The sequence below is a fragment of the Arachis ipaensis genome, chromosome B2 (genome assembly GCF_059453495.1).
Source record: "Arachis ipaensis isolate K30076 ecotype BB chromosome B2, ASM5945349v1, whole genome shotgun sequence".
Classification (NCBI taxonomy): domain Eukaryota; kingdom Viridiplantae; phylum Streptophyta; class Magnoliopsida; order Fabales; family Fabaceae; genus Arachis; species Arachis ipaensis.
The window spans coordinates 111724113-111736854 of NC_142437.1; the positions used below are offsets into that span (position 1 = coordinate 111724113).

General features: G+C 33.9%; 2 protein-coding genes across 2 annotated transcripts; one reads left to right on the forward strand and one right to left on the reverse strand.

Moving 5' to 3' along the window:
• The first annotated feature begins 1583 nt into the window (after positions 1-1583).
• On the forward strand, positions 1584-2649 carry LOC107625811 (dirigent protein 22). The gene has a single exon (XM_016328536.3). It carries the CDS (start codon positions 1691-1693, stop codon positions 2261-2263), a length of 573 nt encoding a protein of 190 aa, XP_016184022.1. The 5' UTR covers positions 1584-1690; the 3' UTR covers positions 2264-2649.
• Positions 2650-8526: 5877 nt separating this feature from the next.
• LOC148575229 (uncharacterized) lies at positions 8527-10630 on the reverse strand. The gene is made up of 3 exons (XM_088506126.1): positions 10445-10630; positions 9265-9583; positions 8527-8609 (listed from the first exon to the last, which is right to left on the reverse strand). Exons 1-3 carry the CDS (start codon positions 10628-10630, stop codon positions 8527-8529), a joined length of 588 nt encoding a protein of 195 aa, XP_088362252.1.
• Positions 10631-12742: the final 2112 nt, after the last annotated feature.

Below are 12742 nucleotides of genomic sequence, written 5' to 3' on the forward strand. Positions count from 1 at the left end.
TTCAAGTTTAGTTGAAATTTAGCAAATGGTTGGAAGTGAAAGCGTAGGCGCGCTATCTGCGTTGTTATATACTAGTTCCTCCTATTTCGCAGGCAGCAGTTGTGCAATAGTCGAAGAAATTCTCTTTTTTCTATTGCGTTGGCAGAAATTGCATAATTGCGTTCTTTTATTATTGCACAGATTTTGACTGCTAAATAAACACTGTCAGTGAAATTTCGAGATAATGCTTAAAACAATAAAAATTTCAAAAAGTAAATAAATTAGTAAATATAATTTTTATTTATATATAAAAACCTTAATTTATCATACCTTATATAATGAGAAATCTTTGTCTTCAATTCTTAGTGCACGCGGACCACGGCATGTGCTTGAAAATAGCACATTCTTTTTTAGTCTTTATTGTTTTACCTTTTTTTCTTTCCTTGGATCACTTGTTAATTTCCCTTTTAAATATAAACACATAACTGGTTTTTTCTTTAATATATAAAAGAATTATTAGGAAGAGGCAGGCACGCTTTGCCAATTTTACATCATATAACAATTCCACATGAGAGAAGCATCTTCCTGCCGGTTTCTAATGATGATATGAGAGGCACACATTCTAGAAAGAAAAAGTATAGGTAACAAACAAGATTTTTGAACAATGTGTAAACAATGTGAATTAATAGGATTAAAAGAATAAATTTAATTAGTAGCATTAAATTAATATATAATGTATTTTTATTTGATTGGTGGTTGTTCATATTGCTCAAAATTTTCATTGTTCCTTTAGCTTTCTCCTCCTATAAATCATTCCCTTTTATGCTTTAACAAGTCCATTTTGGAAATTAAAGAAGAAAAAAAAAAGTGCTTACTACCCCATCTTTCACTCGTCAACTAATAATGACACCCTCACACCAACCAAACCCCACTAACTTAGGTTTCGGGTCCCCATCCTACATTTTCCCCCCTTCCAATTTCTTCTCTAAAGAGATTTTTGTTTAATTTGCTAAGAAATTGCATCTCACCGATATTGTTGAAAAAAATGCTTTTTTATTCATATACTTTGCAAGACCAATATAAATAATAATATATGAATAATGCTAGGCAGTGTACATTATTATATTGTAGAAATTACTCTTTAGTTTCTTCTATATATATATATATATATATATATATATATATATATACATCATTGTTTAAGGATTTTTATTTGGATATTTTAAAAAGAAAATGAGATTATACACTGAAAAATACTAAAAAATTATCATAATTTATATTTTTGGTCATCAATTAACTATTAATATTTAAAAGTATTAGTTAAAATATGTTATTAGATTATTGAGTTGATGATAAAAAATAATTATTGAAGATATTAAAATCTGATAGTCTTCTAGTATCACTCTAAATATATATATATATATATTTTTTAAATTTTATTAGAAATTATTTTAGAATAAAAATTATCTAACTAAACCATTAACTCAAAATTCCAACCAAAGAATTTTGTTAGAAGAAAAGTGGTTCCATACATGTTTTTTCTTTTTAGTGAATGTACCTTTATCATTAAATTTATGTCTACACCACAGATTCCCCATTTATAAAAGCCTCAACACCTTTTCTTCCCTCTTCATTCAACAACCCACATTTTTTAGTGGAGCCATTAGCAATTAGTACTTTGCATCATTCTTCTCTGATCTGATTCCCAACCATGACCACCACACATTTCTTCTTCATCATCACCACTCTTCTCCTCTCATGCCACACCCTCACCGGAGCCAGCGATTTCGTTCGCCCCATCGACCGGAGCCTCCTCGGCCTAAACAAAGAAGAGAAGGTTTCCCACTTCAAATTCTATTGGCATGACATCCTTAGTGGCCAAAACCCAACTTCAGTTTCGGTTGTTACACCACCCATGACCAAGATCAACACCACCACCGCATTTGGGTTGGTCAGAATGATCGACAACCCTTTGACCCTAGGTCCTAAATTGAACTCCAAGCTTGTTGGAAGGGCTCAGGGGTTTTACGCCTCCGCTTGTCAAACCGAAGTCGACCTTCTTATGGCCATGAACTTTGCTTTCATTGATGGAAAATACAATGGAAGTTCCATCACCATCTTGGGGAGGAACGCTGTGTTTAACAAGGTGAGGGAGATGCCGGTAATTGGTGGAAGTGGATTGTTTAGATTCGCCAGAGGCTATGCCGAAGCAAGGACTCATTGGCTAGATCTTAAATCTGGTGATGCTACTGTTGAGTACAATGTCTATGTTATGCATTACTAAATTCTGTTTTTTTGCTTGACTTATTTTACATAATTTATGTTTTTTTTTACTCTCAAATAATTTTGAATTATAGTATGTAATAAATAGTAAAGATCTAAACATAGATATCTTATATTAAATTTATTAGAGGTTATGTTATCCCAGCAATTGGTAACATTTGTTTTCTTATTTGTCATGATTTTGAGTCTATAGGGTAGAAGACAATTAATTTCTTGTTGTATGTGAATGATTATTCTTACCTTTTTCAAGTGGTGGGGCTTTGTGTTTATGAACCACCACCTTTGTTTTGTCCTTTTATCTGTATCTGTTTTGTTTAGTTAAACTGGATCTTTGGTTGGTATAATAATTTTGTAGTAATGTCTCCAATGCATGCATACTTCCAATAAGATCTGATGCATGCATCTCTTTATTTGAAATGCTAAGATCAAAGGAATCCGAAGAAAGCAAATGTAGGGAACGGATGATTTAAAATAGTAAAAGGAAAATCTAAAATTAATCTCAGAAACTTGATTCTTTAAATTTTTATTATTTTAGAAATGTTTAAAATTTATTTTTGTAATAGGAATTGTATCTTTTATTAGTGTGGTTAGTCAATCATACATGTGTCATATTAAGTTACTAATGTAAACGTTAAATGTCCACTTTGGTCCTCGCACGATTGATGAAGACTTTGAACATGTTTCTCATCTACTATTTATATTGGGACCCAATCTGATTTATGATGTATGTAGTTGATACGCCACAACAAATTTCAAAGTCATCAATCAAAGGAATGACGTGTACAAAATCATGTCAAAATATCATTGTTTTATACTTTTTTTTTTTTTTAGCTTTAGGGTGTTTGTTCCATAATCCTAGATAATAAGTACGGCTAGTTAAATTTTAATTTAATTTTTAATATTTTAAATGTTTTATTTTAATTTAAAAAAATTTTAAATAAGTTTAATATTGTGCCACAATTAAATTCAATATGAATAAGATGTTAGAGAAACAAAAAAAAATATAGTTAGAATTTGGCTTATTTAGTATTCATTAATTATTACAATAATTAATTAATACTAAATAAAATAAGTTTTGGCTAATTTTTTTTATTACCAAATATTTTCGTTAATAGAATAAGTGACATGAATGTTAACGTTATTAGTTAAGTCATATCTTTTTATAAGCATATGTTAAAAAAATATAATCAAAACATTTTTGTAATACTTTATTTTCTCATTTTTCTTTTTACAAAATTCTAAATCTTAGCAATTAATAATCAATACTCTAGAAAAAAAATTTATATTGGTGATTATTGATAAGTTGATTTTATTTACGTAATGAAATCGAAAATTATTAACTCTTTAATATATTAATTCTATTGTCAAATTTAACAATAAGACAACATTAAACCTATTTGAAAACTTTTAGGATTGAAATTGGACGTTTGAAATATTAGGAACCAAATTAAGAATTCGTTCAAACGTTAGGAACCAAAATAGTATACTTTTTTTACAATAAAAGTACTTTTTTTTAAAGATGTATCCAAACGTAGAATAAATAACCATTTCTAACCATAAAAAATTCAATATAATTCGATAATCCAATTTATAATAATTTTAATATTTTAAACATTTTATTCTAATCTAAAAAAAGTTTAAATGAGTTTAATATTGTGCTACAATTAAATTCGATAATCCAATATAATTCTGATAGTTACAACCACTACACCAAATTGACTATATAAATACACTTGATTTCTAACTCTTATTTTAAGGGTCTTCATTCATTAATATGGTGACATTTATACATGTAATTTTTTAATCTTTACTAATGTAGTAAATATCTCTCTCGCAGTGAGAAGAGAAGAGAAATCATTACCGCGCTACAATTCACGTTTGCTGTTTACCGTCGCGGTTTGAGTTCGTCATTTGCCATTCACTGTCGCAGTTCGAGTTCGCCGTTCGCCATTCATCCTTCACCGTCACGGTTTGAGTTTGCCGTTTGTCGTTCACCGTTCACCGTCACGGTTTGAGTTTGTTGTTCGCTATTCACCATCACGGTTCGAGCTCGTCATTCACTGTTCCCCATCGCGGGTTCGAGTTTGTCGTCCTTAAACCCCACGCTATTCTTTCTCTTTCCCTCTTTTGCGAGTACAAACCCTAATTTCCTCTTTTTGGCGACCATTTCTTCTCTTCCAACCACAATATTGAACACCAGTAGTGAGTATTAGATTGTTCTTCTACTATATTTGTTTCTCCTGCAATTTATTTGTTGTTCATCTGATAGTGAATAACCTATACATGATTGTTATTCTTTGATACTGCTAATATTACTTGTGATTTTTAATTTTTCATTATTCTTCATCTGAGAGCTCATGCTTTGTATCTTACTAGCTAGCAGAAGACCCGTGCATCGCACAGATTGAAAATTTCTATTTTTTTTTCAGTTCTTTTAGATTGTCATTTTTTATATTAATAAATGTATTTTTGTTGCTCAATTTTTTTATTTAAAGATAAAAAATTTATTTATTTTATCACTACTCAAAATACATAAGTATCATTTCTTAATCCATCATAATTTGTAAATTTTTTTTAATTAAGACCAAATTTATACTCATTCTTTCTATTCTTATTTTTCAAAACATTTATTTGAATGTCAGCATACTATTTGACGAGCACTTAGAATTGGCTAAAGAAATCCTGCCTCACAGTATATTGTATCATATTCAACTTCATAAATTATGCGACAACAAATACAATTTAAACATATAAACGACACAGTTTAAAAGATAAAACATAAATAAGAACCATAACCAATATCATTTATGTAAAAATTCTTTGATTTATTATGTTAAAATAATTTATTTCTTAGATAAAAAAATTATTTTACAAAAATATAAGTTATCATTTTTCAATGCTAATGAAAGTCTATAAAATTTAAAAGACCCAGTGCATAAAAAGATGAGGAACTTAAAGATTTTAAAAAACTACTATTTTGACCTTTGATTTTATTTATTTGTTGATTGAAAAAAAGAGAAAGAATAAATGTCCGAAATCTCTCATCAAACTTATTTTTCAAGATGAAAAAAAGAAATACAGAAATAAAAACAAAGTTTTTTTTCAACTTGAACTATCCTTCAAATCTCTTAATCACTATCTTTTAATTTGAATCCTAACTTAGTTTAAAGAAAGCACTGTAGAGGACGTTACTTTTTGCTCTACCTTTTATTTGAAAGGTAAAGCAAAAATATAATCTACTTTTAATATACCATTTGAAAAATAAAGAGCAGTATTCCAAAAATACTTCCTAATGTGCCTCTAAATTTTTTTCAACCTATCAAATTTAACAAATCATGTGACTTATACTACTACTACTAAAAATATCTATCCAACCAACAAAGACATAAAATTAAAAAAGTATAGAGTTGTACAATAACAATAAAAAAAAGGAGGTCAACTCAAACAACAATTGCAAAAAATAAAAAATGCATTTGTGCGTAGGAAATGCAAATTTCTAATAGCCTCATACCACTCTAGTCTAGCTCTATATTAAAATTTTAAAAAACATGCTCAAAGGGTGTTTACAGTCGATAGATATTCTTTTCCTCTTTTTTTCTCTTTCTTAATTTCCAACCATAATTAAATCATGAATCCCAGTGGATAAGCTTACGGCATAATGAATCATTTTCAAAAATGACACAGGTAAAGTAATAACTTTAATGGTTTTAAAAAAAGGTGATATGAGTAATAATATAATTATATACGTGACTTATTGATGAGCGGATAATTTATACGCTTTTTAGCATTATTTTTAGTATGTTTTTAGTAGGATCTAATTACTTTTAGGGATGTTTTTATTAGTTTTTATTTTAAATTCATATTTCTGGACTTTACTATGAGTTTGTGTATTTTTCTGTGATTGCAAGTATTTTCTGGCTAAAATTGAGGGACTTGAGCAAAAATCAGATTCAGAGGTTGAAGAAGGACTGCTTCTGACCTCCCTGTACTCAAAGTGGATTTTCTGGAGCTACAGAACTCAAAATGGCGCGCTTCTAATTGCGTTGGAAAGTAGACATCCAGGGCTTTTCAGCAATATATAATAGTCCATACTTTGGCCGAGTTTAAACGACGCAAAAGGGCATTGAACGCCAGTTCTACGCTGCAGTCTGGAGTTAAACGCTAGAAACACGTCACGAACCAGAGTTGAACGCCAGAAACACGTTACAAACTGGCGTTCAACTCCAAGAATGACCTCTCCACGTGTAAACTTCAAGCTCAGCCCAAGCACACACCAAGTGGGCCCCGGAAGTAGATTTATGCATCAATTACTTACTTCTGTAAATCCTAGTAACTAGTTTAGTATAAATAGGACTTTTTACTATTGTATTAGACATCTTTGGATCATCTTTTGATTATCTTTTGATCTATTGATCACGTTTGGGGGCTGGCCATTCGGCCATGCCTGAACCTTTCACTTATGTATTTTTCAACGGTAGAGTTTCTGCACTCCATAGATTAAGGTGTGGAGCTCTGCTATTCCTCATGATTTAATACAAAGTACTACTGTTTTCTATTCAATTCAACTTATTCCACTTCTAAGATATCCATTCGCACCCAAGAACATGATGAATGTGATGATTATGTGACGCTCATCATCATTCTCACTTATGAACGCATGCCTGACAAACACTTCCGTTCTACATGCAAACAAGCTAGAATGAGTATCTCTTAGATATCTAATACAGGGGACCGAGTCCGAGATATTAGAATCTTCGTGGTATAAGTTAGAACCCATGGATGGCCATTCTTGAGATCCGGAAAGTCTAAACCTTGTCTGTGGTATTCCGAGTAGGATCTGGGAAGGGACGGCTGTGACGAACTTCAAACTCACGAGTGCTGGGCGTAGTAACAGACGCAAAAGGAGGGTGAATCCTATTCCAGTATGATCGAGAACCTCCAGATGATTAGCCATGCCGTGACAGAGCATTTGGACTTTTTTCACAGAGAGGATGAGATGTAGCCATTGACAACGGTGATGCCCTATATAAAGCTTGCCATGGAAAGGAGTAAGAAGGATTGGATGAAGACAGCAGGAAAGCAGAGGTTCAGAGGAACGAAAGCATCTCTATACGCTTATCTGAAATTCTCACCAATGAATTACATAAGTATCTCTATCTTTATTTTCTGTTTATTTATTATTATTATTCGAAAACTCCGTGGGATCGACCCTTACTCACGTAAGGTTTTATTACTTGGACGACCCAGTGCACTTGCTGGTTAGTTGTATCGAAGTTGTGACAAATTATAAATTAAGATTAGAGCACCAAGTTTTTGGAGCCATTACCAGAGATCACAATTTCGTGCACCACTTAACAACTGTACAAATAATTATTCAGAATCACAAAATCAAAATATAAGAAAAGTGCTTCATCACATATACTTGACCCTCTGACAAAATCATAGGCCTCTGAACAGTAACTTGTATTTTGCATCTCTGTCAATACACAAGATAATTTGTATCAAATTTGGCATCACTGACCAAGGAAAGAAAATGCATAATTGGCACATATTAAATGAAATAACAGTTTGAAAAATAAAAAGGACAAATAATAAGACAAACTACAAAGAGCCAAACATTAAATACAAAAAATTCCAGGAGTAGACTAAAGTGAGAATGAGATAAGGACACAACATGCTAAATTTTACATGTTTAAGAGTTACAAACACAACAAAGAAAACACCCCAAATCAACCCAAGAACAATGCATTTAAAACAAAAGATTAGACCATAATATATTAATTGAGGCATGCTTGGAACACAAGAACTCACAGATTCATCAATTAAAATCACATCGTAGAATTTGGGAAGAGCTGACCACTAAAATTGGAAATAGTCCAAAGCCTAATTACCCTAACTTTAAGACTCAATGTTTCCTTCTCAAGATTAATCTTATTTATCATATCCATGGGAGTTCTCATTTTGAAATGGGATGAAAAAGATGAAGGAAAACCAGACTATAATTAATAAAACAACCCTATTAGAAAATACAATGGACCAGATACCTCTCAGTCATTCAAATCATTTTCAATATCGAATTGTTTCAAAATCAAACTAATTTTTAATATTAAATCTTTCCTAAAAATCAACCAACTCCAATAACAAACCGTTCACAAAATCAAATCACACATCATATATCATTTTCACAGTCCATCAATAATTCATTCAGTTTATTCCTATCTTAAGGTCTTCTAGCCTAAGTTTTCACGTGACATTAAATATTAACTACGAGAAACCAAAACCATACCTAATTACTTGAATTTCGTTCCAAATCGCCCAATTGAACTCCAAATCAACCAGAATACAATCTATTTCACATAATATCACTTTAATCATTATAGAGTTCACTAATTCAATATTTTGCAAGGGTTCAACAATTCGTTACCTTACCCACGAATTAACTGGACAAAATCCAATGATTATCTGCTACTAGAGTTCAGCTAAACCATCAAAATTATTCAATTCTTCAATATCCAAACCCTAAAATTTTGAAATCGAGGAGAGGGAGAACTGGGTGAGAAATGAAAATTTCTTACCACTTTGTTCAGATAGAATTGAAGAAAATTTCGAAACGAACACGTGGTCACTGACGACTCGTCAATCGGAGCTCCGGATCGAAAGTTACGGACGATTGAATTTTTCGGAGACGTTAGGTTTACGTTTTAACGTAACTCTCCTTTCTTCTCGTACTCTTCAGCGCATCTCCTGGATAAAATGAAGGAGAAGGCTTCGTATATGTGTTTTATGGGTTGGGCCCGTTAACCCAGTTTTAGGCCAAAATCTTTAAAATTAGTGTCAAAATTTGTATTTTCAATATTTCTACTCCTCTAAATTATAAAAATTAATTTTTCTAATTCCTTTGAATAATAATTAATTTATTGGCTAATTATTTATTAATTTCGCGGGGTTTACATCCTACCCACCAAATTAAGAATTTTGCCCCCAAAATTCATATTCAGTTACCTGAAAATAGGTATGGGTAGTCTTTTCTCATTTCTGACTCAAGTTCCCAAGTGTGTTCTTCAATTCCAGCTCGAATCCAAGCAACTTTTACTAATGAGACTTCCTTTCTGCGTAATCGCTTAATACTAGTATCGTCAATTCGAACCGGAGTCACATGAAACGTCAGATCCTCTTTCAGTTGAACTGATTCAGTTTCTAAAATGTGGCTAGCATCAGAAGTGTATTTTCGAAACTGCGACACGTGAAACACATCGTGCAGGTTCGAAAGATGCGGTGGTAGAGCTATCCGATATGCCACTGGCCCGATTCTTTTCAGGATCTGAAATGGACCGATATAACGAGGATTCAATTTCTTTACTTTGATCGCTCTACCCACTCCTGTTGTTGGAGTAACTCTTAGAAATACATGATCTTCTTCATTAAATTCTAACGGTTTCGGTCTTTAATCAGCATGGCTCTTCTAGCGACTCTGAGCGATAAGCATTCGGCTTCAGATTTTCTTAATCTGTTCTGCAGTTTTAGCTACTAACTCTGGCCCTAACAAACTTGTTTCCCCAGCTTCATACCAGCATAACAGGGATTGGCACTTTCTCACATACAGAGCCTCATACAGAGCCATTCTGATGCTTGCATGGTAACTGTTATTATACGCAAATTCTACTAATGGCATATACCGATCCTAACTCATTGGTTGGTCCAAAACGCAAGCCCTCAACATATCTTCTAGGATTTGAATGGTCCTCTCCGATTGACGATGATACGCGGTACTTAAGCTCAATTGAGTTCCAAACGCTTTCTGAAATGCTCCCCAAAATCTTAAAGTGAAACGAGCATCTCTATCAGAAACTATGGTTGTAGACACACCATGCAATCTTACAATCTCTTTGATATATAAACGGGCTAACTCTTCTAAGGTATAACTCATTCAGATAGGCAAAAAGTGTGCAGACTTTGTCAACCGATCCATAATCACCCATACTGCGTCAAATCTTGTCCAAGTCCTTGGTAATCCAGACACAAAGTCCATTGCGATACTTTCCCATTTCCATTGCGGAATTTTTAAAGGTTGTAATATTCTGGACGGTCTCTGGTGTTCAATCTTTACTTTTTGACAAGTCAAACATTTTGAAACATGCAACGCCACATCATTATTCTTCATTTCCGGCTACCAGAACATTGCCTTCAAATCATGGTACATCTTGGTACTTCCCAGGTGAATAGAGAATCCGGTCCTATGTGCCTCCTTCAATATATCCTGTCGTAAGGTTCCAGCTTCTGACACAATGATCCTACCCTTAAATCTCCATAATCCGTCTTTGTCCCGTGATACTCTCCATTGCTCTCCTTGTTCTGTACCCGGTAACATCTTCGGTAATACTTCATCGTCTTGATGAGCTTTTAAGAGTTGAGATTTAAAATCACTTGAAATTTGTAGTTGACGTAAGCATAGAGTTCTAGACACTTCTTGAAGGATTTGGATCCTCTAAATTTTGAATTTCACTTTAAAGAGTAAAGTTTGATCTCTCACCATTTATTTCATAGGTGGGACCAAGAAAAAATATGAGAGAGAAACCATTCAAGAGTGAGAGATCAAACTTTACTCTCTAAAGTAAAATTCAAAATTTAGAGGATCCAAATCCCTTCTTGAACACCTAAGTTCAGATTCTCAAATGCCTTTAGCAATTCCTCTTCTCGAAGCATCATCCAAGCAACACACAACGTCTTCCGACTTAGGGCATCCGCCACAACATTTGCTTTTCGTGGGTGGTAACTTAACTCAAAGTCATAATCCTTCAGCAATTCTACCCACCTCCTTTGCTGCATGTTGAGCTCCTTCTGATCAAAGAGGTACTTGAGACTCTTGTGATCAGAGAAGACTCGAAACTTCACTCCATACAAGTAATGCCTCTAAATCTTCAATGCAAATACAACTTCCGCCAATTCCAAGTCATGAGTTGGGTAGTTCATCTCATGAGGTCTCAGTTGACGCGATGCATAAGCTACCACGTTCTGGTGTTGCATCAACACACACCCTAGACCTTTTAACGAAGCATCGCAATACACTTCAAAAGGCTCATTAGGCTCAGGTAACACAAGCACAGGCGTTGTAGTCAGTTTCTCCTTCAAGGCTTGAAAGCTTTCCTCACATTTTGATGTCCAGACAAACGACACATCCTTTCAAGTTAACTTTGTCAAAGGCAATGCAATTTGTGAAAAGCCTTTGATAAACCTTCGATAATATCCTGCTAAACCTAAGAAGCTTCTAATCTCCGTCGTTGATGTAGGTCGTTCCCAATCCATTACTCCTTCAACCTTAGAAGGATCTACAGCTATTCCCTGCTTACTCACTACATGACCCAGAAACTTCACCTCATTTTTTCCAGAATTCACATTTAGAAAGTTTAGCGTACAACTTTCTCTCTTTCAGAATCTGCAGCATAATTTGCAAGTGTTCTACGTGCTCCTCCTCAGTGTTAGAGTAGATTAGAATATCATCAATGAAGACAATGACGAATCTATCCAGGAAAGGATGGAATATCCGATTCATATAGTCCATGAACACAGCAGGAGCATTGGTTAACACAAATGACATCACAGTGTATTCATAGTGACCGTATCGAGTTCTGAAAAAAGTTTTCGGGATATCTTCATCTCTCACTCTTATCTGGTGGTAACCATACCTTAAGTCAATCCTGGACAAGATACCAGCTCCTTGCAATTGGTCCATCAGATCATCAATTTTCGGCAACGGGTATTTATTCTTTACAGTTACTTTGTTTAGTTGTCTGTAATCTACGCACAACTACATACTTCCATCCTTCTTTTTCAACCCTAATTCATTAGCTTTCTCAAATGCAATGAACGAATGTGTTGCTCCTGAATCAAATAAAGCATTTAAAACTTTACCAGCTAATTCACAGTTACCTCTAATCAATGTCTCAGATCCCTCGGCACCTGCTGCAGAAGTGGTGAACACTCGCCCTGGCTGCTGTGCTCTCCCGACATCATCCCTCTTCTTGTTCAGACAGTTCCAGGACAAATGTCCGGATCCACCACAGTAGTAGCATACACCCAAACCTGCTTCGCACGGAGTATTCTGGTGATATTTCCCACATCTTCTACAAGTCAAGTCATTCTGTGGAATATGAGCCTGCTTTCCTTTGCCTCTTCCCAAGTTGTTGTTATCATTGAATCTCCAAAAATTATTTTGACCCTGATGTTGTTGTGGGACATAACCACCTCGCTTGAAGTTCCGACCACTAGGCACAAAATTCCTCCACTGATCCCTCCTAACAAAAGCTCGGTGATCACCCTTATCTGATGCTGCCTTTCTAACACAATCCTCAGCAACTTTGCTTTTATTTACCAATTCAGAGAAGGTTTTGATTTCCATCGGGCCCACGGTACTCAAAATGTTGCTTTGAAGTTCACCTTCGTATTTAATGCATTTCCATTCTTCGAAGTTCTCCGGAGCACA

Coding starts and splice junctions, on each gene's coding strand:
- LOC148575229 (XM_088506126.1), bottom strand. CDS start 10,630: ATGTTACCGGGTACAGAACAAGGAGAGCAATGGAGAGTATCACGGGAC. Junction 9,584..10,444: donor AGATGTACCATGATTTGAAG/GCAATGTTCTGG, acceptor GGTCCATTTCAG/ATCCTGAAAAGAATCGGGCC. Junction 8,610..9,264: donor CTACCCATACCTATTTTCAG/GTAACTGAATAT, acceptor TATGTGAAATAG/ATTGTATTCTGGTTGATTTG.
- LOC107625811 (XM_016328536.3), top strand. CDS start 1,691: ATGACCACCACACATTTCTTCTTCATCATCACCACTCTTCTCCTCTCA.